At 35.3% G+C, this 26671-nt stretch overlaps 4 protein-coding genes, 1 long non-coding RNA gene and 3 pseudogenes across 5 annotated transcripts; 4 read left to right on the top strand and 4 right to left on the bottom strand.

Annotated features, from left to right (window-relative positions):
* Position 1: 1 nt before the first annotated feature.
* Positions 2 to 2990, top strand: LOC104757862 (alkaline/neutral invertase CINV1). Its single transcript, XM_087485473.1, has 6 exons — positions 2 to 170; positions 547 to 958; positions 1056 to 1487; positions 1590 to 1780; positions 1862 to 2229; positions 2507 to 2990. Exons 2-6 carry the CDS (start codon positions 593 to 595, stop codon positions 2803 to 2805), a joined length of 1656 nt encoding a protein of 551 aa, XP_087341599.1. The 5' UTR covers positions 2 to 170; positions 547 to 592; the 3' UTR covers positions 2806 to 2990.
* Positions 2991 to 3413: 423 nt separating this feature from the next.
* LOC147928519 (uncharacterized protein At4g04775-like) lies at positions 3414 to 4035 on the top strand (annotated as a pseudogene).
* Positions 4036 to 6842: 2807 nt separating this feature from the next.
* On the bottom strand, positions 6843 to 7586 carry LOC147928518 (uncharacterized). Its single transcript, XM_087486177.1, has one exon. The coding sequence runs from the start codon at positions 7584 to 7586 to the stop codon at positions 6843 to 6845; it is 744 nt and encodes a 247-aa protein (XP_087342303.1).
* Positions 7587 to 7591: 5 nt separating this feature from the next.
* LOC147928517 (uncharacterized) lies at positions 7592 to 10105 on the bottom strand (annotated as a pseudogene).
* Positions 10106 to 10750: 645 nt separating this feature from the next.
* Positions 10751 to 11359, bottom strand: LOC147928516 (uncharacterized). Its single transcript, XM_087486175.1, has one exon. The coding sequence runs from the start codon at positions 11357 to 11359 to the stop codon at positions 10751 to 10753; it is 609 nt and encodes a 202-aa protein (XP_087342301.1).
* Positions 11360 to 17600: 6241 nt separating this feature from the next.
* LOC147928515 (uncharacterized) lies at positions 17601 to 18400 on the bottom strand. The gene is made up of 2 exons (XR_015580443.1): positions 18134 to 18400; positions 17601 to 18035 (listed from the first exon to the last, which is right to left on the bottom strand). It is a non-coding gene; the product is annotated as an uncharacterized LOC147928515 (long non-coding RNA).
* An 802-nt stretch (positions 18401 to 19202) lies between these two features.
* LOC147928514 (defensin-like protein 32) lies at positions 19203 to 19873 on the top strand. The gene is made up of 2 exons (XM_087483004.1): positions 19203 to 19385; positions 19520 to 19873. The coding sequence occupies exons 1-2, from the start codon at positions 19250 to 19252 to the stop codon at positions 19687 to 19689; spliced, it is 306 nt and encodes a 101-aa protein (XP_087339130.1). The 5' UTR covers positions 19203 to 19249; the 3' UTR covers positions 19690 to 19873.
* A 4151-nt stretch (positions 19874 to 24024) lies between these two features.
* LOC147928513 (protein FAR1-RELATED SEQUENCE 5-like) lies at positions 24025 to 25359 on the top strand (annotated as a pseudogene).
* The last annotated feature ends 1312 nt before the right edge of the window (positions 25360 to 26671 follow it).

Here is a 26671-nt window from a genome sequence, read left to right as displayed (position 1 = left end):
TAACAGCTTCTTCACTCTTTTTTTTTTTTTTTCTTTTTTTCCTTTCTGCTTCCCTCTCTATAAATCTCTCCGTCTCGTCTCGTCTCCTCATTTCACGACGGAGATCATCTTTCTCCTCCTCCGCCTCCACCACCGCCGCCGACGACTTTTTCAGTTACACTACGCCGGAGGTTTGTCTTTCACTTTTTTTGTTTTTTTAAAAAGATTTCGTTTGGTAGATTTTAGATCTGTTTTTTTTTTCTTTCTTTCGCGAATGGTTTAGTTCTGGTTCTTGTAGCTTTATTTTAAAATTTGACTCTTGTTATGGATCTTGATCTGTTTATTTTTTCATTTATACGATTTGGAATAAGATTTAGCTTTTTAAGGCATAGTTTTTATTCGCATAAATCCGTGTAACACATTGCATCTAACAATTTCATGATAAGTTAATTTCGCGTGTTCCAACAACACAACACAACACAACTCGAAGAGCTTTTGTTTAGGATTAGGGGTTACATCAAGATTTAAAGAGTCAACTAATGTTATAATTTTTTTTAATTTGATTAGATCTTGGTTTAGAGTGTGATTACGAATTAAAAAAAAAAAACTTGAGATGGAAGGTGTTGGATTAAGAGCTGTGGGTTCACACTGTTCTTTATCTGAGATGGATGATCTTGATCTGACTCGAGCTTTGGATAAACCGAGATTGAAGATTGAGAGGAAGAGATCTTTTGATGAGAGGTCCATGAGTGAGCTCTCGACTGGTTACAGTAGACATGACGGTATGCACGATTCTCCTAGAGGTAGATCGGTGCTTGACACGCCTCTTTCTTCTGCTAGAAACTCTTTTGAACCTCATCCTATGATGGCTGAGGCTTGGGAGGCTTTAAGGAGATCTATGGTCTTCTTCCGTGGTCAACCCGTTGGTACTCTTGCAGCTGTTGATAATACCACTGACGAGGTCTTGAACTACGATCAGGTAAATATCATATACAAAGTTTTGATCTTTGGAATAATTGATTTGTAATTCGTTGGATTGGCTAAACAAAGTTTTGATCTTTTTTGGTTGTTTGTAGGTGTTTGTGAGGGACTTTGTACCGAGTGCGCTGGCGTTTCTGATGAATGGTGAACCGGATATAGTGAAACACTTCTTGCTTAAGACACTTCAGCTTCAAGGTTGGGAGAAACGTGTGGACAGGTTCAAGCTAGGAGAAGGTGTGATGCCTGCTAGCTTTAAGGTGCTTCACGATCCTATCAGAGAAACGGATAACATTGTTGCAGATTTTGGTGAAAGCGCCATTGGACGTGTGGCTCCTGTAGATTCAGGGTTTTGGTGGATTATCCTTCTCCGTGCTTACACCAAATCTACTGGAGATTTGACTCTCTCTGAGACACCAGAGTGTCAAAAGGGAATGAAGCTGATCCTGTCTTTGTGCTTGGCTGAAGGGTTTGACACATTCCCCACGCTGCTTTGTGCTGATGGATGCTCCATGATTGATCGGAGAATGGTAATTAAGGACATCTTTGATCAATCTTAGACGCATTAAAAATATTAGTGATTGGTTATCTAAAAAAAAATGATTTTTTGTTGTGTGGTTTTGAATTTGAAGGGTGTTTATGGGTATCCAATTGAGATCCAAGCATTGTTCTTCATGGCTCTGAGATCTGCCTTGTCGATGTTAAAGCCGGACGGAGATGGCAGAGAGTGCATTGAGAAGATCGTTAAGAGACTTCACGCCTTGAGCTTCCATATGCGCAGTTACTTCTGGCTCGATCACCAGAACCTCAATGACATTTACAGGTATACTTATATATGCTTTAGATGATATATATTTAAATCCCCAAAAGTTGAGTAAAAGCTCATACAAATTTTTCTTTAAAGGTTCAAGACAGAGGAATACTCGCACACAGCCGTGAACAAGTTCAATGTGATGCCGGATTCCATACCGGAGTGGGTTTTCGACTTTATGCCTCTTCGGGGAGGCTACTTTGTGGGAAACGTAGGACCTGCCCATATGGATTTCAGGTGGTTTGCACTGGGCAATTGTGTTTCCATACTCTCTTCATTGGCCACTCCCGATCAATCCATGGCCATTATGGACCTTCTTGAGCACCGTTGGGCAGAGCTTGTAGGTGAGATGCCCCTCAAGATTTGTTATCCATGCCTCGAGGGCCACGAGTGGCGCATCGTCACTGGCTGTGACCCCAAGAACACACGATGGAGCTACCACAACGGTGGATCTTGGCCAGGTCTATTTTCTTTCCCTGGAGACTGATTGCATAAGACATTTCATATGCTGCTTGTTCGGTTTTGATTTCAATTTCGAGTAACTTCAGTTCGGTCCAACTTTTATGTCGTATGACCGCATTTCTTTCGTTTTTGTATATATATTTTTGTGGCAACCCTTTGATATATTCTGTTTGAAATGTTGGATAGACATGACATGTTGCGTAGTGATAAATTTGTCAATACAATCCGAATAGTTGATTCTGACCGCCTTTTTGTGTTTCTTTGCTCAATGTGCAGTTCTGCTTTGGCAGCTAACGGCGGCGTGCATTAAGACAGGGAGACCGCAGATCGCAAGACGCGCGGTTGACCTCATAGAATCGCGTCTTCACAGAGACTGCTGGCCAGAGTATTACGACGGTAAGCTCGGAAGGTACGTTGGAAAACAGGCAAGGAAATACCAAACTTGGTCTATCGCAGGTTACTTAGTGGCTAAAATGTTGCTAGAAGACCCTTCACACATTGGTATGATCTCTCTCGAAGAAGACAAACTCATGAAACCTGTTATCAAGCGATCTGCGTCTTGGCCGCAACTCTGAAAACCGCTTTCGGTTTTTGATCCGGTCCTATATTTGCCACGATATGATTTTTTGTTGTTGTTGTTGTTGTTGTTTGTATGATAATGTTATTGGAAACTTGTGCGGGGGACATACACTTTATTGATTGCTTTCTTCCTTGCCTTGCAAGTAAGAAAAAAGAAATGGGAAAAGCTCGTTTGCCGTTATTTTTCATTTTGTGCTGTTGCAATTGACAACAATTAAGCATAGTGACTAACAATAGTATGGCGATCGCAACATCTGTCAATTTGCATAAAAGGAGCTATTTCCTCCCAATAACTATCATATCTTGCTGGATGGAGTCCGGATTTTGGACAGGAGCTATATATCCCTGTATACTATGACTGATCTCTATTTTCCTCCAAATCGAAAGTTCTACGCTTATATCACCCCGAATTAAAATTACCTCGGTTAAGCTCGTGAGCCTCATACCAAACCATATAAACCGAAATCAAACCAATAAAGACCTGATTCATTACCTAGTTACCACCCATGAACCCATCACGAACCCTACGATCGACTTGGCATTGTTCTTTTTTTTTTTTTTTTTTTTTTTTTCTGGGTTCCCATTACCGAATTCGAACTTCATAATGAGCAATTTATCAACAAAGTCGACCAGATCATCCAGTTCTCGTGCGAGAGGAAGAGTGTTCGGTATGCCAAAGAGATGTTGGTGCGGGAAAGCTGTTATAGCTTTGATCTCAAAATCTGATCCGAATCCTTACCGGAGATACTACCGTTGTAGTTTTGCTGCAACAAATAAGGTAAAAGTTATGCTTTTATCCTCTTGTTTCATGATTTTGGTTGGTTCTAATAATTGGGAAATTGGTAGCTTCGGAACGATGAACACACATTTAAGTGGGTCGATGAAGCTTTGCTGAATGAGGTAGATGCATTGCTACGAAGAATGCTGGACTTGAGCAACAACTGAAAGAGCTTAGGACAGAGAGGTTGGAGTTTGAGAAGATGGTTTATGAGAAGATGGAGACGGAGGTCTTGGAGAAGGTTGAAGATGGTTTAGGTGAAGCCAAATCATGGAATAAGAAGATGATGAGTGTTATATTGTTAGTTTGTATGGTCATGACTGGACTAAGCAAAGTAGTTGGTTGAAGATGGTGTATGCTCATGGTTGTAACCTTTTGTGTTAAGACAATTTGTATTTGAAACCTTCTGTGGTAAACATGAAGCTATGCATTCATACATAATACAAAAGAGATAGGGAGCAAAGAGATGAAATTCAATGTCATAAACATTCACCATTTGAAACAAAATAGGCAAGAGTTGATGTGGTCGAAAATACATTATATGCAACCACAAATTTCACCATTTAAGACAAAAGAAACTAAGCGACCTAGGGGAAGACAAGAGTTTATGTGGTCGAAAATACAATCTAGGCAACCACAAAATTAGAACCCTAGTTAAAAGTAGCTACTTAATCATTCTTGAGTTAGTGAACCTTGACTTGGTTCAACATGAGAAGGCTGTCGAGAAGGCTGCAAAAAAAAAATTAGAAATTTAGTTAAACCATCAACGTTAGAAATTTAAACCATCAAAGCAATGCATCATACCTTGGTAAATTCAGACTTATGGAACCTAAAGTTATGGTTAGCTTTCCCACAAATGCCACAATGCATTATTCTTTTCTTCTGTTTTGGTTGCTTCTTAGTAGGTGAGTCATTCACACCCTTATTCTTTTTCTTGTTAGCCTTGGTTTGGTTTTCTTCAGGTGGTTCTGCATACACTTTATTCCCATTTGTACAAGGCCAAAACTTTGCACTTCTTTATGGAGTTGGGCCTTCTTCATAGTTTCTCCTCTATATAGCTGTTCGAAACCACTGGCAGACGTAGTTTTCAGCTGTTAGCTTCTTATCAATGATGAGACCATATGCATGCTCACATGGGATGCCACATATTTGCCACTTCTGACACGTACAAGTCATCTTCTTTAGACAGACACGGTGAGAGTCTCCACTGATTTTGACTTCAAAGGTGCCATTTGTGCTTGTTGATATCTTAGCCGTAGATGCTGCTTTGTGCTCAGCCGCAAGAAACTTGACAACATATGGAGTACAGATCCCTGCAAACATTTGTGAAAATCGTGAGAAAATATAAACACAACAAATAATACATAAGCCTTAAGGATAAGATATTTACCTGTGTGAGAATTAGATATGGCAGACCTCTTGGCAATTCGCACCATGGCTAGTCGCCTTATTGTCTCTAGCATGGCAACACAAAGCTTCTCTCTTGACTTGTTGATGGAGCTGTTAAAAGACTCTGTCGGGTTATTGTCGACATCTTCACAGTAGTTACCAACCTTGTGGAATGCCCTACACCAACTCTTTTTATTTGTCCTCGTTACGTCACTGTAAACGCGAGAATCATAAGCAAATATCCTCTCCAAATGTCGCCTATACTCTAACTCATTGTAAGACCATGCCAAATTGATACGCCCAAATTCGAGGTTCACTCAGCCGGATTAAAAAGGATAGAAACTCGCCAAGAAGCAAGGTGCAACAAGGGAGATTTAATGGATTGAAGGGTTGCACAATAGTTGTAGAAGGCTGCTGATATTTCCAACTCCAATCGCTGCTAGATATGACACACTAGTCCAACAAGAGGAGGCTATTGCTTGAATATTACACACCAAGAAACAAAGAAGTGTTCTAGACAAAGAACAAAGAGATAAACTCATAAAATGAAAAGGAAATTGATTGATGATCTCAAATGAGATTACATGTGTTTATATAGGGATAAGAAACTTGGTAACATGGCCACGTATTAATTTTTCTTGAAACTAAAAGAAAATAAATATAGATAGTTGAATGGAGACCCAACTCTTGGTGCATGTTTACCTTCCCAAGGTGAGTTGAACTCCATTTTCGTCATCTCTCTTTGACCACAAAATAAAGTGATTATTTTGGGCTTTTTTGGACTTGAATTAGGCTCAAAGTGGGTTGGTCTTGATAGATATCATCTCCAATAGTTTTTCCCATGCTCTCTTCTGCCATAAGCTCTTGAATAAGCCCATTTAGTGCATTTCTTAGCTTCTTAGCTTTTGCTCTAGTCATTGGTCCTTCAGGTACAAGCAATGGTTCATCCGCTACAAACTCCTCGGGTTCAAGCTCAGCTACAAGTTCCTTAGGGTCAAGCTCAGCTACAAGATCCTCCTCCTTAGCTCCATCTATGATCACATCATCCTCCTCATCTTGAAAAGGATTTGACCTCAAATCTGGATCATCTGCCACAAATGGAGCCAAATTAGCAACATTAAAAATCGAGCTCACTTTGTACTTACCTTGCAAGTCGAGTTTGTAAGAATTGTCACTGATTTTTGTCAAGACTTTGAATGGACCAACCCATGGCATTAACTTAGAATCCCTTTCAGCTGGGAAACGTTCTTTTCTCAAGTGTATCCACACTAGATCCCCCACTTTAAACACCACCTGACGTCTTCCTTTGTTTGCATGCTTCTCATATTGCTTTGTCTTTGCTTCAATATTAAGTCGGGCTTTCTCATGAATCTGCTTAACAAGTTCAGCTTTCTTTTTCCCATCCATACTAACTCTTTCACTCAAAGGCAAAGGGATTAGATCCAAAGGCGTTAGAGGATTGAAACCATAGACAATTTGGAAAGGAGAATACTTAGTAGCAGAATGAACTGAATGACAAGTTCTATTCACTACCTCGGTTTGTCCGTCAGTTTGAGGATGACAAGTAGTTGAAAACAACAGCTTAGTTCCTAACTTAGACCACAAAGTTTTCCAGAAATAGCTTAAGAACTTAGTATCTCTATCAGAAATAATAGTTCTAGGCATGCCATGCAATAGCACAATTTCTCTAAAGAACAATTCAACAACGTTTGTAACATCATCAGTTTTGTGACATGGGATGAAGTGCGCCATTTTTGAAAATCGATCAATGACCACAAAAACTGAATCTTTACCAGTCCTAGTTCTAGGCAAACCAAGCATAGAATCCATAGAAATATCATGCCAAGGATGAGTAGGAGTAGGATGTCAATACTTTACCGTGATGTTGTTGATGGCATGACAATCTACACACATGCGCCAAGAGCCATCCTTCTTAGGCACAAGGAGAACATGTACAACACATGGGCTTAGGCTCTCCCTGATGTAACCTTTTTCAAGAAGCTCTCTAATCTGCTTTTGAAGTTCTTTTGTTTCCAACGGATTGGTTCGATAAGCCGTCCGGTTTGGAAGTGACGCACCTGGGACGAAGTCAATTTGGTGTTCTATACTTCTTATTGGCGGAAAACCGTTAGGGTTCTCTTCTGGAAAAATATTTGAGAATTCCTGCAAAACATCTATCAAATCACTCAGGAGGTCCGGTGCAAGGTCAGAAAATGCTATTAGTGTTTCTTTATACACAAGTAAAAGCAATGGTTGTTGAGAGTACAAATATTTCCTTACTTGACTCTCTTTGACAAAGAAGTTGAAGTTCTTAGGAGATACCTCAGGTTTTGCTGGTTTAATTTCTTTGTCTCGGCTTTTCTTCAACTGGACCTGGTCTTGATGGACCTCCAATGGAGTTAAAGGAACCAGAGTGATCTTCTTTCCTTTATGCTCAAAGGAATGCCAGTTGGTGTAGCCATCATATATCGCCCTCATGTCAAACTGCCAAGGTCGTCCTAGAAGGATATGGCTTGCATTCATAGGAAGGACATTGCACAGGATCTCGTCTTCATATCGGCCAATGGTAAGAGGAACCGCGACTTGATCCCTGACGTACTGTTCGCCCATTTCATTCAACCATTCCAGTTTAAAGGGACGCAGATGAGGTCTGGTCTCAAGTTTAAGCTTCCTAACAAGAGTATCACTAGCAACGTTAGTACAACTTCCACCATCAATGATTAAAGAACAAACTTTATTGTGAACTAAGCATCTAGAGTGAAAGAGATTCTCCCTTTGTTCCCGATCATTGGACTTAGGCTGAACGCTCAATGATCTTGTAGTGACCAGAAGTGTCCCTTGAGTTGGATATTCAAACTGCTCTTCCTCTTCATCAAAGATTGGACCGAGATCTTACTCTTTTTCTTTATCGTCCTCGGACTCCACGTCACTGTTGTCTAGGAGAATCATTACCTTTTGATTCGGACATTTGTTGGCATAATGTCCAATTCCTTGACATTTGAAAGACCGAATATCTCTTGCCCGATTGGTTGTCTCAACTGCCTTTCCTTTATCAAGAAACCCTTCCTCTTGGTTTGTTGCTCGATTAGAATCGCCTTGTGCAACATTCCCTCCAAGCTTTCATATTCTTGAAGCTCCATTCTGTCCTGAATATCCCGATTGATGCCTGCAAGGAATCTGGCCATGGTAGCTTCTAAGGTTTCATCTACGTCCGCCTTGATCATTAAGCTTTCCATTTCCTGGAAATAGTCCTCCATATATTTAGTTCCTTGAAGCAAGCGTCTGAGTTTTTGATGGAGATCTATGTGGTAATGAGCCGGCACAAACCGTTTCCTCATCAAGGTAGTGAGCTCATCCCATGAAGCTATTGGTCTTCCACCTGTCCTTCTCCTGTGAGTCAAAACTTGATCATATCAGTTAATAGCATAGCCTAAAAACTCAGTTGCTGCTAATCTAACCTTCTTGAGTTCAGAAATTTTTTGACAATCGAACATTAACTCCATTTTTTTTTTCCATTCTAGGTAAACATCCGGATCGTTTTTACCTTCAAAGGTTGGAATTTTAATTTTTAAACCACCTAAATTGTCATTTCTTGTACCAAAAGGATTAACATCACCGTGATCACGGTTTCTATGACTTCGTCTAGGTCGGTCGATGGATCGATCATCTTCTTCATGGAACTCTTCTTCTTCAATTTCCTCCTCGGGCCGGTAAGTCCTCCTTGAACGTTCTCTCCTAGCTGCGGGTCTAGAACGGGTTTGTTGGCTATTCTGAATCTCGTCAAGCCTCTGGTGTAGTTCTTCTAGACCTGTATTCCTAAGGTTAGTAATTGTGTCATTCAATACCCTCATTTGCAAGTTAGATAGCCCGGCGACATAATTTCCAGGCCGATCTCTTTCTCCATCACTTTCCATGGTTTCCTGAAAACTTAACACCAAAAGTTAGCAGATAAAAATTCCACACACACAAAAGTGTTACTCTCAATTTTGGTAGGTTAATCAAGAGCTTTCTCCCTAAGTTCTAAGAGAACAAATCCAAGCAACCCAATGGAATTCCCAAGCAACAAGGGAAGAAGGAAAATAGAAAGACAAGAGAATTTTGTGAAATCTGTTTTAACCACTCCAAGGCTGGATTTCTCCTCAGCCAGCAGGATTTCTCTTCCACCACCTAGCCAAATGCAAATCTTTATATATTTTTTTATATTCGGATTTTTTTTTCTACTTTTTGTTTTTTTGTTTTTTTGTTTTGTTTTGTTTTTTTTGAAAATAGAGATGGCCTAGGTAAGGAGATGACCCATATTTAAGGTAGAAAGAAGAAGAAGTATTTAAAAATGGAAGATGAGAAGATGAACAGACAAATACCGGTTGACTGGCTTTAATACCACTTGATATGCCCAAATTTGAGGATCACTCAGCCGGATTAGAAAGGATAGAAATTTGCCAAGAAGCAAGGTGCAACAAGGGAGATTTAATGGATTGAAGGTTTGCACAACAGTTGCGGAAGACTGCTGATATTCCCAACTCCAATCGCTGCTAGATATGACACACTAGTCCAACAAGAGGAGGCTGTTTCTTGGATATTACACACCAAGAAACAAAGAAGTGTTCTAGACAAAGAACAAATTGATAAACTCATAAAATGAAAAGAAAATTGATTGATGATTCTCAAATGAGATTACATATGTTTATATAGGGATAAAAAACTTGGTAACAAGGCCAAATATTAATTTTTCTTGAAACTAAAAGAAAATAAATATAGATAGTTGAATGGAGACCCAACTCTTGATGCATGTTTCCCTTCCCAAGGTGAGTTGAACTCCATTTTCGTTATCCATCTTTAACCACAAAATAAAGTGATTATTTTGGGCTTTCTTGGACTTGAATTAAGCTCAAAGTGAGCTGGACTTGATAGATATCATCTCCAATAGTTTTTCCCATGCTCTCTTTGGCCATAAGCTCTTGAATAAGCCCATTTAGTGCATTTCTTAGCTTCTTAGCTTTTGCTCTAGTCATTGGTCCTTCAGGTACAAGCAATGGTTCCTCCGCTACAAGCTCCTCAAGTTCAACCTCAGCTACAAGTTCCTCAGTTTCAAGCTCAGCTACAAGTTTCTCCTCCTTAGCTCCATCCATGATCACATCACAAATCCCATAGTAGTGGCTTCAGTCGGGCTTTATTTCCATGAGACTTCTTCAAGTTCCTGTAGATGAGTTGAACACACATCCGATGCTCTATCTTTTGTAACTCCAGAGAAACAGCCTTGATCAATCCCTGAGACATAACAACAAGATACAAATTAGTCATGTGAAGCCAAAATAAAAGAATAAGTGAAGTTAAATAAAAAGAATAAACTTGCCTTTTGCTTATCAGACATCATGATGAATCCATCACCATCGTTTAACCCAAGGTCTTCCTTCAACAACTTTGCAAACCATACCCAATTGTCAATGTTCTCAACTTTTACAACTCCCCATGCTATTGGATATATACCATTGTTCGCATCCCTCCCTAAAGCTACCAATAACTGACCCTTAATCTTATTCTTCAAAAAGCAACCATCAATTCCTATGATCGGCCTACAAGTCGCCATCCATGTTCTTCTAAGGTTGTCAAAACAAACATGGAACCTGTTGAACATGTCTTTACCATCATCATTCGTAACACATTCGACCTCCAAATTAGAATTCAGGTTTGATTCCATAATCTCAGCTGCATAATCTCTTAATCGACGGAACTACTCATCATACTCCCTCTCAATCCAATTTCGTGCCGTCTTCCTAGCAGCTTGACATTTGAGGCCTAGTGATACTGATCTTCCAATCTGCCTTTACGATTTCTTCAACCTTCCTTGACATGAAGAACTCAGGATCATCCCTAATCTTATCAACAAAAAATCTAGCTATATGCGGCACTGTTAACATCTCACACTCTCCATTTGGAATACAGCTATGCTTATCGATGAACTTATTGATCCTCCACATCTTATCATTCGACAGAATCAACGCATAAACCTTCCACTCACATTTAGATCCATCCTCATCATTAACAGCAACACATTTATACCCTATTTTTGCTTTATCATACCTGTACTGCTTCAGATTTCTCCCAGTTTTGAGAACATAATCGAGAACCGCCTCCTTGAAAGCAACTCCATTGAAAAACGCTTGCTTATAGAACAACTCCCCATTACCACACCTCATATTCGTACGAGCTCTTACTGGACCATTGTCATCGTCGTCTTCACTCTCTGGGTACACATCATGGTGGATTGGAGGTTCATTGTCAAGCTCCTCAACCAATTGTTCGATGTGAAATTGGTCTCTATCTTCACCTTCGTCGTCGTAATCAAGCGTCGGGCCACCATGATCTCTCTCGATTAACGCCATCAAATCGATCAACTTGAAGGAAAAATGTTTAGTCGTATTCGCTCTTTTTAGGGTTCTTCAAATTTTGGGAATTTTTCAATTTAGGGTTCTCTCGATGATTTTGGGTTCCAAACATTGTTTAGTCGGGTCAAAACCACTAAACATCGAAGACAATCAGGTCAAATTATGGTTATTTCGATAAATTCGGGTCAAATCAGGTTTAATCTGGTCTAAATTGGTTTAGGCTTTTCGTTAGACGGTTAAGCAAATAGTAAACCATGACAAACCCAGGATTGGATGTAATTTCATCTCGAACTTTTAATTTGGGGTGATATAAGTGTAGAACTTTCGATTTGGGGAGAAATAGGGGTCAATCATAGTGGACATGGATATATAGCTCGTGTCCAAAATCCGGGCTCCATCCAACAACCTACGATAGTTGTTGGGAAAGGGGAAATAACTCGTTTTCCCGTGTTATAAACGATAAGTTTCTAATGTGTGCGGGTTATTTTTGTATATATTTTTTGGTTGTTCTATTTGTAAGCGAAGTTCAGCTTATTACAGTATGTTTTAAGAAACTATTTTTTCTGTCCCAACTAAAAATTGTAATTGTTGATATCAGTGTAAACATTCAATTTATAAGCTAACTTTTTTTTTTCTTTTCCAGTAATGATAGACAGGTTAAATAGGTAGATACTAGATATAAGTCGATGAAAATTCATTTTAGAGACTTCAGATTTTTCATGTATTGTGTTGAAATGAAATCTATAGTAAATACTCATAACAAGGTCAAATAAAGATGAATTACATATGAGTATACGACCATGAGTTTCACATTTACAATAGCATTATATTTATAAATAGATTCATATGTAAAAAATAATAGTATGCAAAAATACAAGATACATTCACTTTTATACTCTCTCTTAGTTTCTGTATCTTCCATTTTTTTTAATTAGTTCTTGATGCCCCTATGATTTCCGTCACATACAACACCCTTAAACAACAAACCAAATGAATAAAAACACTTCTTAATCAAAACATTCAGTGGTTTTACAAATAAAATGATTCCATGATGTTCACAGTGGTGGAGTAAGCTTTCATCATTTGGTCACAAATTAGTTTATGAATTCAATTTATATTTCGATAAACTAATAAAATACTATAGTCTGGACTTTATTAATTTTAGAGGGTTTAATGTAATTAAATAAGTTTTACCCACGAATCTATTATTTTATTAATATAAAATGTAATTAATTGTATATAATATAATTTAATAGATCTAGTTAGGTTTGTCGATTTTGAAAATAAATGTTAAATGTTATGGATTAATATATATATATATAAGTATATATATATATAATCTTTGAATAATTAATAGTATGTGTTATTGAATGTATGTGTGGCACATTTTAAAAAGCAGAAAAATATCGGAGGATAAAATTATTTACAGTTTGGTGTAGCATAAAATTAAAATTTGTAAAACTTATTATAATGTCGATTAAAATATCCCACCATATAAATTGGTTAGGTGTATGTAAGTTGATAATGTGTGATAATGTTTCTCGGGTTTAAATTATGAAAATAACAGAGGTTAACTTAATCTCATAAAATGTTTATTAGATAATCATTAATTGTACTATATATATTTTTGGTGTGAGTTTGGTATAATAAGTTGAAGTCGGTATAATTTATAACTTAATAAATAGCATGTGGGTTCAGTATATCTTTTAATGTTATGTTAGTAATTTTAAAATTTGGCACCAACATGTTCGTAATATTATTGTGGTGAATTGGTTGTGTATGAAGGTTAATTAAAACGGTTTGGGCTTCTAATGTAGTTTGTATATGAAGGTTATATTGGGCTGAAGGTTTTTTTTTTGGGTTCTTTTTTCCGATCGTTTTTTTTTTGGACAAATCCGATCGTTTTCTTTAGTTACATGACTCATCATAAGAAAAAAAAAAATCTGCGAACGAAAAAAAAATCCCTTAGGGATCTCTTAACTTTCCTTAATTGTAATGCATAATCTTTTTTTTTTTTTTTTGAACGAAAAATTGTAATGCATAATCAAACTTCAACAATCCAGAATTGTTGACCCGAGATATAATTTTGATGATGAATCGGAAGATTACTACTACAGTAAGAGAAAAATCCAGGTAATATCGTTCACTATGTCGATGTAAATCATCTTCCCCAATTGACTGCAACAATCATCAATCTATAGAACTTAATCTGAACTCAAGCTGTTTTGTAAGGACGTATTTCTCATAGATAGGCAAATGCAACCGCTATCGTGTTTGGAAGAAGGTGAAGGATTTGGTTTGGTGATATATTTGATTGACGATGGGAATGACATATTACAAAACAGTCTTGATTAAAAGTCTTGTTACTATATATGATAGGGTTATATGTAATGGTTGAGAAATACGTCCTTACAAAACAGTCTTGATTATTATATATGTAATTAGATTATGATCCGCACCATGTGCGGGTTTGGAATTTTTAAAATAAAATTAAATTTTTAAAAAAAATATAAAATAAATATTTTTAGTTAGTAAAAACTATCTATAAAAGTAGATAGATACACCGAGGTGTCCAATGTGATATTTGGTGTAAAAGGTGTGACTCTGTGGTTGGGAATATTAATCACCTTTTCTTTGAATGTCCTTACTCGTGTGAAGTTTGGGATTTATCTCCGACTTTGGTCTCGTCAGAGGATTTTTTATATGAGTCGGTGTACTCAATTTTGGATTTTGTTTTTTGGAGGGAGGCGTCTTAATAGGGTGATCCTGATCAACTTCTTCAATTACCAAGGATTTTATGGACAATCTCGAGGGTTATAAATAAAAAAGTTTTTCAAGATTTAGAGATCGAGGCGAATGATATAATTGCTCAGGCTTTAGATGATAAGTTAGTCTGGGAAGAGGCGCTCTCTTTTACGGTGGTCATGTCAGCTCCATCTCCATCTTCGGATCTCCATATTTCTTTACCTCGTTGTCAGATTGATGGTTCTTGGAAAGAAACCAATGTGCATTCAGGATTGGGCTCGTGGTGTTGCGTTGGTGAGGAGCGAACCTTGTTGTTGGGGGCTAAATGTCTAAGACGGAGCTCCTCCCCATGCATTCAGAGTTAGAAGCGTTGTTGTGGGCCATGGAGCGGATACATGCTGCAGGGATCGTTTGTCAATATTTCGAGACGGATTGTGCTGAGTTACTCACTCTGGTGCAGTCCCCTGAAGATTGGTTGTTCTTCTACAACATGCTCGATGAGTTTAACTCGCTGGAGTCCTTTCCACTATTCTCTATCTCGTGGATTCCGCGTGCGTCAAATGCGAAGGCGGATTGTCTTGCCCGTGTTTCACGTTCTCTTATCTCTGAAGTTTCTTTTGTAAACTCATTCCTTTCGGCTTGGGCAGCTAACGAGGAATTTCCTTTTAATTTATTGTTTGGTTGAAAAAAAAGTAAATAGATACACTTTAGTTAAAGAAAATAGTTGTAGATGAGTTCAAAGTTATTCAAATAAAATTAAATTTAACAAATAATATATATTTAGTTCTTTTCGTAAGTAAAAACAATGTATAAAAGTAAAGAGATAAACTTTTGCTATAATACACTAATGTATATCCATTTATAAATCTACTATCTACATTACCACTAAAAGTGTATTTGTACACACAAATATATTTTCTTGTTAAAATAAACTCTTTAGTCTCTACTACTACCAACAAATTGTTTTTTTGAACACATTAAATAACATATTATATGTCTCTTCACTTTAACATTTTTATAGTTACAAAAATGCATATGTTAATCTCACATACTCATATTTTATATATTAAAATATCAGTTTTTTTGAATAAATAATTTGATTGGTGAAAAAATATAAGACGATCTATTTTTATTTTATTTTATTTTACTTCAACAATCTCTTTCTTTATGTAAAGGTGATTCAATGAGTAATTAATTGTATAATTTTCACAATCATATTTTTTTATCTTATATAAAAAGTAATATTTTTTTCTTGTAAAATTAGCAACTTAAAATTAAAATAAGTAAACAATTTTATAATTTCGATTTTAATATATATATAATTTCCTTATAATAATCTTTTCTAAATAAAATTAGATTTTTTTTCTATTTTACTTTTATTTAAAACCTTTTTATGGTAGGTTTTAAAATTTTATATTTTTATTTTTATAATTTTAATAAATTTAAAATTGGCATATATTAATATCTAAATGATACAATTGACAAATGTCACGATCTTGTTAATGAGTAATTTTGTCATCAAGCTTTATATAATAAGATGGTTGAGTTTATGATAGGGTTTTGTTACTGCAATACGATTAAAAGTCTTGATTAGCAAGTTTGCAATATATTGTGGGATTCTATTTGTTTTGATTTAGGGAAGATGTTAAAGGTATATACTCAAATATATTCGATTTTAGTAACTTTAGTTCATTGATGAAACGATTCAAATGTAAATGTTTAGTTTCTGTTTGCCAATAAGTATTATATAGGAATATTGAATTATGGACGATTAATGCATATTAAATGATTGCGATATCTTAGGAAAAGTAGATGATTTATTTTCTATATAGTTTGATATTTTAAGCTATATTTTTGGGATGTTTACCGTAATGATTTGATTTGATGAGATTATGTTTGATTAACTGCATATTATTAGTATTTATTTTAATTAGATTTCCGTTTTCGTTTATTTTGGGATTGAAAAAAATATAAAAAAAAACCTGAAATTATTTTTATTTGGACATTTAATACCTAATAGTTTTGGATTGGAATAAAAATACACCAAATAATAAAAATATGTCATTTAAAATCTAAAATAATAACTGTTGTTATTTTTTCTTTTATTTATTTTTTTTTTTTTGTCAAACAACATACTTGTATTCATTCAAACGTCCCAAGAGTGAGAACAACATTGGTACATAATCTTGGAGTACAAGCTTACAATAGAGTTAGCATAGATAAGATAAGCAATAAAGCTAGAGGATAAATCCATAGAAACTCGGAAACAGAGGTTGATTAACAACATGCCACAAACGAGATCAGGGTGTACTTCCACGAAAAGTTCGGGAATTTTTGAGATAGTCACTATCAACAGATTTCGTTACTTTGATAAAGAGTACTTAGCAAACCACCAAGGAGCAGCTAACCATTTTGTGAAGTTTCTCTCCATAAACGAGGAAGGCCGAGCCGAGGTTCCCTCCGTGACAGGAGAGCTTGGTCGCCGTGGACCCTCTAGGTCAGATAAGAGTGCAATTCTAGATGGGGAGCTGGAAGTTTGTTGAGAATTGACAGCCATGGTTCGAGTAAGTTGAAGCCAAAACAGAGAGATGACAACTCTGGGTTGTGTTCGCAGATGCGCTAGTGGTAGAAACATCAAAGGCAAGATTTCATCCATGGTTTTCCAACTTAAGATTTCAACGGTTTGAAACAGAGGATAATTCATTAGCAGGATTCGTGATGAGTACTCGTAAAACCATTTATAGTTTGTCGCTTCAGGGCAAGAGCACAGTCTTCGGATGATCAAGCCTTGAAGACGAAACATTATTATAAAAGGCTTTAGAGGAGAGATAAAAAGAATAAACCTGGACCTGCTGTGATTTGTACGTGGATTGAAATTTTCTTCAATGGGCTGAATTAAGAGAGATGGGCCGCAGCAATAAAAAAAAGCCCAACAAGCAAAACCCTAGATTTGCTTCCGTTGGGGATGTGTTGATTGAGCCGCCGCGGGTGTACGGAGAGGAGAAGATGGAAAGGCAACTCGGTAGGGTTAGGTTTGATCCTTCCGCCGTCAAGGTCATCACCGGTTCCAGCGTCAAGGCAGAGCTCCATTCCATCGAGGAACAAGGAGTTGGTATAGTTGACTTCAAGGGGATCCCGTAGAGGCAAAGAGCGACGAGGATTACGAAAGTTCTAGAATCCATAGATCTAGAGATATTTGGGAGACAAATCTCAGATTTAGCAGTTGAGGAACAAGTGCACAAGTAAGATTTCTCCTTCATCAACCTCGCTGACCAAGGAACGTTTCGGACGAGAGATATGAAGTTCACTGGGAAACCTCTATTTAATCTATCGCCGTATATTGAAGCCCCATAGGAGCAAAGTGAAAGAAGGGAGGGATTGCAAAGTATTAAAAATAAGTTGAGAAAAGCTTGTAGAAAACTGTAGAAAGATTACTGTGAACAAAGTATATCCCGACGCCGGCGAGCTAGAGCTCTACCGGCGTCGGAAAGCATGGTGAAAAGAGTTGTATCGATTATCGTGTCTAAATGGGAATAGAGGTTTTTTTTGCTATGGTGCAGGTGAAATACCATTGTTATTTTCATACCGATGATTTTTTAACAAAATCAAAATTCCTACTTCGATTATCTAATTAATTATTATTTTTAATATTTTTTTTTTTTGGTTTTATGTAAACCATATTAAACCGCGAGTTAATCCCAATTATCTATTTATTTCTCTCTTCTTCTTCCTCTCTCTAAACGTCGTCGCTTCTCCTCTTTCTCACCTTCAATCACCGTCTCTGCCTTCAATTGCCGTGAGATACTCTATTTAATTAGATGCGCTAGCCATCATAATTACCATCAACGACCGACGTTGAAAGCTTGACAACATACAAATTCTGTCTAGGTGTCATGAAATCTCCACTAGTGTAGCCTCCGTTTCGTGCCTGAGCCAAACAAATCTCAAAGTTTCAATTTTTTTTTAAAAGATGAAAGGTCAAGCAAAAAAAAAGGGTTTATGTGGAAGAAGCAACTTTGTACTCACCGGACCAGAGCTATTATTATTATTAACGTTGGCAGGAAATGAGAGGTTTCGATTTAAAAGAAACAAGTTTGTGTTCTTGCTTTGGATCGAGCTGAGAATTCTCAGTTGCAGTGATGATTTCTCCAGTTTTTTTCGATTTAGGTATGGTTTAGGGTTAATCAGAATGAAAAAGTAAAATAAATTTTACATCTTCTACTTCTTCTTTTTCTCTTGAAGATTTGATTTGAAGGTGATTGAAGGTGAAAAAAAGGAGAAGCGACGACGATTAGAGAGAGGAGGAAGAAGAGAGAAATAAATAGATAACCGGGAATAACTCGCGGTTAATATGGTTTACATAAAACCAAAAAAATTAATATTAAAAAATAATAATTAATTAGATAACCAGGATAAAATTGGAATTTTAATTTTATTGAAAAATCGTGGATATGAAAATAACATCAGTTATTATTTTAGATTTTAAATGACACATTTTTATTATTTAGTGTATTTTTATTCCAATCCAAAACTATTAGGTATTAAATGTCCCAATAAAAATAATTTCGGGTTGTTTTTGGCATTTTTTTTCTTTTGGGATATATTTTGTCTATATATTTTTCATTTATTAGTCGGATCCGTTTCTTCTCCTATCTTAACAATTAGCAAGCAAGATCGGAATAGTGTAATTGGGTTTTAATTTTATGATAAAAACCGACCCCATAATTAAGATTACATAATTAACTTTAATGAGTTCTAAAAAAATGTTTTACAAAAAGGGCAACTGTGGAAATTATTAGAGAAAAAGAGGACAACACAAAAATGTACTTCAAAACGTTAAAATAGATCACAAAATTTTTATGATCTAAAAAAGGATACAAGGTAAGTCAATGACTCAATTGGGAAAATTGTTACCGAAAACCTCCGGTCAATGATAAAAAAAAATTGTTTCCTCTTTTACTAAAAATACTAGTTACTTAAAACAGAAAAGTCAAATTAAATCATAACACCAAAGGTGTGTAAAATGTAAATATAACAAGTATTCAAAGTCAAAACACATCTTACTGTATAAACAAATGAAGCTGGATACATGAATCCGAACATTCTACATCTGTCAAAGGTTTTGAACTATTTGTATTTCATATGCTAAAATCGAAAAAAATATCAAACACACACAAACAAAAAAAAGAACACACCAAAAGAAAAAGGATCAAAATGTCTTCATCAGGAAAATTTGTTTTTCTTGTGTTCTTATGTCTGGTTGTTCTCTCCATCCCAAGTATGCAAAATTCATTTAAAAGTTTGTGTATTCTATTTAATTACGCATGCATATAGTCTATCAGCATAGTATAGTCGTTTATATTGCATAGTATTTTCATTAAACTGATTTCTTAAAACCTATATAAGTTTCAGGATCTACAAAAGCAAAACATATAGATGGAAGGAAGCCTCTGTTGATAGGTTCTTGCATAGAGTTCCCAACAGCAAAATGCAACAAGACATGCATTGAATCTCACTTTTCTGGTGGAACATGCGTTCATGTTGGGCAAAGCCTTGACTTTGTATGTGTCTGTTTTTCTTAATATCTGATATATGATATATGTTTAAGATATTTCATGAGTGTTATAATTATTTTAATGAATTAGGTTGCGATAGAAAAAAAAAAAGTTCAGACAATTTTATTAATGCAACTCCTTTATAAAAAAAAAATCTTCAGTTACAAATGAAGTTTTTTAAGAATATTTTACGAGTGTAGAATCTACAAAAGTTTTGATTGTTTTTTAAGAATATTTTACGTTTTCATAGAAAATCATGCATCAAGGGGATATAATTTGGGGGTTAATATAAACTCAATACACGAAAGTATGATCTGTCCAGTGTCCACTATTGTGTCTTTAATCACTATTGTCTCATAACCTAATAGACAAAAATTACCAGCAAATCGATCAAATTATATAATTCAAGTTTTAAATGATATAGAAATCCATTTAAATACATCATGTAAAACAAATAAATTATACTAAACACGTTCGACGAAAATAAAAGTGGTCTTGATTTCAATACGGAAGTCTAATTTATGTATTTCATGTATGTAATAAATAACATCTACTATAATTTTATTTTTATTTTTTATTATTATTATTATTATTTTTTTTAATAGCAAAGATAATTCATCCATTCAAACTAAAAACGGGTAATCTTTTTTGAAAGAAAACTAGCCTGTAGTAGAAAAGCTTGCATGGGGAAAGATAGATAGTCGTCATATGCCATATTTGCAAGACAGTCAGCACTAGGGGGTGGATATTCGGGTATCTATTCGGTTCCGGTCGGGTTTTTCGATTTTTTTTGGTTTAGAGAAATATTTGGAATTTTTTAAGAGTTTGGATCGGGTTCGGATAAACATCCATCGGATATGGATAGTTTCAGGTTATATCCAAAACTCCAAAATATATTTTGAGTTTGGATCGGATTTGGTACTTTTTTATTCGAGCCAAAGTAAAATCCCCGAAATCAATCCAAATTCAAAAAAAAAAAAAAAATCAGTTCAAATTAATGAAAATGATTATAATCATCACTAAAAAAAAGTTGTCAAACCTAACTGAATTAATGAAAAGACAAAAAAAGACAATTCTAAATACCAAAACACCAAATTCACAAGCCGATAGTTCTTGACTTCCTAAAACATCAAATTCAAAATTAGAATCATATAATCTATCTAAACTAACATATGAAAATGAAAACAAATTTATCTTGTAACATTGATTATAAAATTACTTACTAAAGTTGTAAATTGATTTAATCTATTGTTAGAAAATATATAACTTGGGATGGTTTTGGGTATTTTTTTGGGTGGTCGGATATATCTAATCGAGTTCGGATTAACGATTCTTTGTATTTTTTTAGTCAAATTCATAATTTATTTGGTATTTGCATTTATCTTTAATTAATTAATTAATTAGATTTTTGTTAATAATTAACTAGATTAACAAAGGGTAAACTAAAAAAATCTAGTGATTGGCCGGAGCTTGCTTTACGTTTATAATATAACTCTTTTACAAGAAACATAGGTACATACGTTTTGTGTTGCCTCGGCGTAAGAACTGTATATGGGGATTCTCGCGGAAACGAAATTCATTTCAAGCAACTCTATCAGAACTTCTTCAAAATAAGAGGAGTCCTCAGCCGCTCCGTACCAGTGAATGTATTTTTCTAAGGAATAGATGTGCATATCTTGACCTCGAGTGTTATTCTTTCTTCTAAGTGGAGAGCAAATGTGAGAGGATAGTCATGTTCGAAGACTGTTCCATAGTGAAGCAAGTAATCACATACAGTCCAAATATTTTTAATCGCTTTGGTCGATGATAGCAAATTTCTTGGTATGTAGTTGATTAACTCCTGGATGGACAGATAGAGATCATGTCGTAGGTCTCCTCTAATCCTCCAGATAGACTCAGATATGTCGAATTATTGCTATTGCCCAACAAACATCAATGAGTTGATAAACGCAAGGGGAGAGTACTCGTGGATAAGTATTTCTCCATGTCATGCAGAGATCGGGAAACCATACCATTGTCTCGTTGTTGTTCTTGATTTCTGGAAACTGAAAAAAAGGAAGAGGATATAGAGAGAGGAGAGTGATTTCAAATTTATATTTGCACATCATATATATGTGAGAATGATTTCATTTACTTTTATATCTCTTATTATTTTTGTGATTTGTAATTATTTTATTTTTGTGTTTTGTAGTTTTTTTGTATATATCAGCGGTGGTCGTATTTTCTTGTGGGTTTTATAATGTTTTACTTGACAATATAAAAGGATCGATTAGGTCAAATTCGAAAGCGAGGGAATCAATCGGCTATCCTATTATATTGTACAAACTTTGCACATCACATGTATAATTAAATATGTTACTTTTATCTTTAATTATAGATACTTTGGTGGGAACGAATAAACCAAAACTCGAAAAATCGAACTGAATCAAACCTTACCGAAATAAATTATTTACTTTGTTTATGGTTTAACCTTAAAACTCATTTGGTTATCATTTTATTTGGAGGTTTTGGTTTATGTTTTGGTCTAACTTAAAACCTTGGAGGTTTTGGTTTAAGTTTTGGTCTAACTTAAAACCTTGGAGGTTTTGATTTAAGTGTTGGTCTAACTTAAAACCATAAAATAAAAAAACCGAATGATTATTTCACAAATTAATTACAACAGTTTTTTTTTAATAATGTTCTTAAGTTTTTATTTTTTATATTGGGCTTATAATTATATAATTTGTTTTGGTTGATATATTAATTTATATTCTATGTTTACTTTTATCTATGCAGAAAACTGATATTTTTTCTTGTAAAAATGTAGAATAACCTAAAACTCATATACATAAAAGTAAGATTTCACTCTCTCTTTATTGGTCCAATTGACAATTTAACTTTTAAAAAAAAAATTTATATTAAATCAAAAATTAAAAAACATTTAATCTTGGCATTTAACTCACATTTTAATATAAAACTGAAATCATATTGATTATGCATTAACTATATTTCTGCACTCAATTGTATCAAAACAAATAATAAATTAGAATTGTAACTCTCGTTTTTCTAAATGTAATTTTTCATTACTTGTTTTCCCATAAATATCCATTGTATTTTTTCTCGAACAATTATTGGATTCACCCTAAGGTGAATCCATCTTATTCATCCACTCCTTGCTAACCAATCAAATAGCCATGTATCTAAATAAACTAATTATATTATTTAAACAAAACAATAAAATTAAATTTAGTTATGAATACCACTTGCTATTTGTCTCACGTAAAAAAAAAGGAAAACATACATAAATCAGTAACTTTAAACAAAGTTAACCATAGTTTTTACGTGAAGAAAAGATTTGCTTTTCTACTACGAACCAAACCATATACAGATCCAAAGTCATACTATTAAAGACTATTAAGAACAAAAAAAATAAGCTGTGCATTTTTCCCATCTTCATGTGTCACGTCACCTGATATTTGTGTCTTCTTCCGCTTCTCTTCTGAATTTTTTAATTTATTTGTACGTATAATTCCTAAATATACAGTTTTCGATTGTTATACATTATGCTCCTAAATCTTTTCTTCCTCATCATTAGTTTTGGAAGTGTTTGTTCTTTCTCTTGTTAATTGTACCCAAAAAAAAAATGTGTTTCTTCCTCGTCAATATTTTACTTCTAGGTTTGATCATCTTTTTTTTCATTTTATTGACAAATTTATATGATATAACAAAAATAAAATCATAACATACTTATTTGTGCGATGAAGAGTAGTCATGAAATTGTTCCTGTTGATCAATATGAATATAGTCTGCAAGTGTCAGGTGAACCCGATTTTGTTAATCAAAAACAGATTGAATTTCAAGCGATAAATATGATTCAATAAGTGGAGATGAAGCTTCAGTCACTGAATTTGAGGAGGAAGAAGATGACATAGCCAACAAAGAGGACTATGTTAAAACTGAAGAGATTTCTACTTTAGAACCAAACACAGAAAATGAGAAAAAGATGACCTTTGTATTGGAATGGAGTTTAGTTCTGATGAAAATGCATATAAAGTTTATAAAACTTTTGGAGGAGAACACAGTTTCAATGTAAGAAAACAACGAAGGAATAAAATAAATAATAAGGTGGTGAGGTTTCTTTATGTTTGCTCAAAAGAGGGGGTTAAGATGGAAACTAAGCTCAAAACATGTTATTCACAATGAATTACACCGTGTGGTTGTAAAGCTCACATGACTTGCTACCTTCAAAAAGATAGGAAAATTTAAGATTGTGTCTTTAAGCCATAATCACAACCATGATTTAGTGAAGACGCCTATGAAGCATTATCTGAAGGAAAACTAGATGTTCCTGTCGCTTAAACACAATATGCTGATGATGTCGAGATGTCAGGAATTTCAGCGCAAGCAACCGTTGAAATGATGAGTAGAGAAGTCTGGGGACGAAAAAAATCTGGGTTTTTTGGAGAAAGATGATCGAAATTACATTTACTGAAAACAAATGGAAAAAATGGATAAATGGAGATGTTGGAGCAGTTTTAGGATACTTTCAAAAGAAGAAAGAGGATAATCATTTTTTTTAATCCAATGCAACTTGATGAAGACGATATGATCACAAATATCTTCTGGTAGATGATCGGTCTATAAGTGATTACAATCTTTTAAAGAAAGTTGTTTGCTTCGTCACAATCATCATAGCAAACTGTTATCTTTGGTGCTACTTTACTATATGATGAAACCACAAAGTCATATAAGTGGCTTTTCAAGACTTTTCTCGAAGCAATGTCTGGAAAACAACCAAAAACAATTATTACTGACCAGTCTGCAGCAATGGCAAATGCAATAGCAAAGGTGTTCCCTGAAACAAAGCATATGTTATGTGTTCGGCATATTTACCAAAATGCTGCAAAGAAGTTGAGTCATGTGTTTCATGGGCCAGGACAATTTGCCATAGACTTTGGAAACTGTGTATATGACCACGAGGAGGAAGAGATTGGTTATTGGCATCGAGTAATATGTTTGAGAAGTATAATTTGACATAAAATAAATGGTTGAAGAATGTGTTTAATGTGAGAGAAAAATGGGCAATGGTATATGGACGTCATACTTTCACAACAGATATGGTGAGAACACAACGTAGTGAAAGTATGAATAATATTTTGAAAAGATACTTGAAGAGCAGTTATGACTTATTGTCTTTCTTTGAACACTATGAGAGAGTGTTGGATGATCGATGATATAACAAATTAACTTCAAAATGATGCATAGCTGGTCTGTATTATCTGCTTATGTAGAGATGTTGCAACATGCAGAAGAAGTGTATACACCCAAAGTTTTTAGTTTGTTTTAGAAGGAATACACAATTATCGGTGATTATGTTGCAAAAAAGATAAGTAAGTCTGAGATGGTATATGAATACAAAGTATCTTATCGTGGTGACCGCAATAGCATTTGGTTAATTATGATGCTATGAACCAAGCAATACATTGTAGTTGCATGAAGTATTCTTTTGCTAGGATCTTATGTCGTCATGCATTGAAAGTTTTTGATAAGAAGAATGTTAGAAGAATTCCATCTAACTACATCTTGACTCGATGGAGTAAAGAGGCAAAATCTTAAAGCATATGTTCTTATCGTTCATAGACACCTATTGGATCTGTAACACAATCAATTGGAAAGCGTTACAGCCATTTATGTCGCAATTTCCGTGAGATTGTGTAACAACCCGTCTCGTGGACTCCACTAGCCTCACTGCTAGCTGTCCCAACGGACCGTCCGTAGACCCCACTAGCCTCACTGCTAGCCTTCCCAACAGACCCCAAGCTGGCCTTGCAGGGCATCGATCCTAACTCATCACTGTGGATATCCCAATCCATCAGTAGGTTATTGGTGCGCAGGCGTTCCTCGAACCCTGGTCCTCACCCTTTATCAACCTTCCCACATGACAAGTTGCCACCCTTTAGAAGAAGAGAAAGTTCCAAACACACGTGGAATTAAAAGAAAAGCTATGATTGGACGACCAAAGAACAAAACAGTCGGACCTCATGGTCGATATTTGAATGTTCTTGAAATGAAAAAACGTGGTACATCAAAGAGAAAATTATCATTTAAGGTATCTGATAAATAATTTTCCTTTTTTTTTTATGTTCAACTTCTACGGAAATGTGCCTTAATCAATTTGTGTATGTATATTAATTAATTACAAGATAAAATTGATAATTGTTTCAAGACTCAACTCATATTCCTGATAACCAGTTATATGTTGCTACCATTGACCCTGAAACAACCCGACCCGTTTTTTTTAATATATAATAACTAGTGATCCCATACTCACTAGCAACCTACCCCCAATCAAACAACATTGGATAACAAAAAACAAATCCAATAATCCAATAACAAATAAACGAATAACATAATACCAATAGCAATCCAAAGCATACATCAAAGTCATAGAACCAGCAGCCTAACATCCGTTCTAGACATCTAAGTTCCACTCTAGCATCCTATCAGAGACACAAAGTAATGAACCGAGCCTCTAGAACATCCTCCTCTTCAACGCGCTGATCCATAGTCACACTTTGCTTGTATCTGCTTCACAACAGAAAAGAAAGGCATAAGTATTACCAGAAATACTCAGTGAGGCAATCCTTCCATCTACTGGGATATACACACAAATAATAAGATCTACACATACCACAATCAATAAACAAGAAAACAAACCATGCAATACACAAAGCAATCACAGGATCAGCGCTGCTGAAGGTTGGTGTCGATCGACACTAATACCTGGCGTAAGTTGTGTTGATCGATGCATTCCCCAGGTGTTGATAGACACACACCTTGTGTCAATCGACGCCTGCTCGACATTTCCTGAAATCCCTAATTGCATCGACCAACACCTCCACATGGCGTCGATCGATTCTCATAGGTTTCTCGCGCCATCTACGCATTAGTGTCGACTGACACACTTCTTGTGTCGATCGACACTCATGCCGAGCGTTGCTTCTCCTCGATCAGAGACTCCGAATCTCAC

This window comes from Camelina sativa, chromosome 14 (genome assembly GCF_030686135.1).
Source record: "Camelina sativa cultivar CO46 ecotype springtype chromosome 14, ASM3068613v1".
Taxonomy (NCBI): Eukaryota; Viridiplantae; Streptophyta; class Magnoliopsida; order Brassicales; family Brassicaceae; genus Camelina; species Camelina sativa.
The sequence above is the reverse complement of the archived record's forward strand: the minus strand, read 5'-3'. Positions and strand labels throughout refer to the sequence as shown.

Bases quoted from the DNA above. Each gene is read 5' to 3' on its own strand.
- LOC147928516 (XM_087486175.1), bottom strand. From the start codon at position 11,359: ATGGCGTTAATCGAGAGAGATCATGGTGGCCCGACGCTTGATTACGAC.
- LOC147928518 (XM_087486177.1), bottom strand. From the start codon at position 7,586: ATGGGCGAACAGTACGTCAGGGATCAAGTCGCGGTTCCTCTTACCATT.
- LOC104757862 (XM_087485473.1), top strand. From the start codon at position 593: ATGGAAGGTGTTGGATTAAGAGCTGTGGGTTCACACTGTTCTTTATCT. The intron at 1,488-1,589 runs GTAATTAAGGAC...TTGAATTTGAAG, and splicing joins CCATGATTGATCGGAGAATG to GGTGTTTATGGGTATCCAAT. The intron at 2,230-2,506 runs GTCTATTTTCTT...CTCAATGTGCAG, and splicing joins CAACGGTGGATCTTGGCCAG to TTCTGCTTTGGCAGCTAACG.
- LOC147928514 (XM_087483004.1), top strand. From the start codon at position 19,250: ATGCTAAAATCGAAAAAAATATCAAACACACACAAACAAAAAAAAGAA. The intron at 19,386-19,519 runs GTATGCAAAATT...TATAAGTTTCAG, and splicing joins GGTTGTTCTCTCCATCCCAA to GATCTACAAAAGCAAAACAT.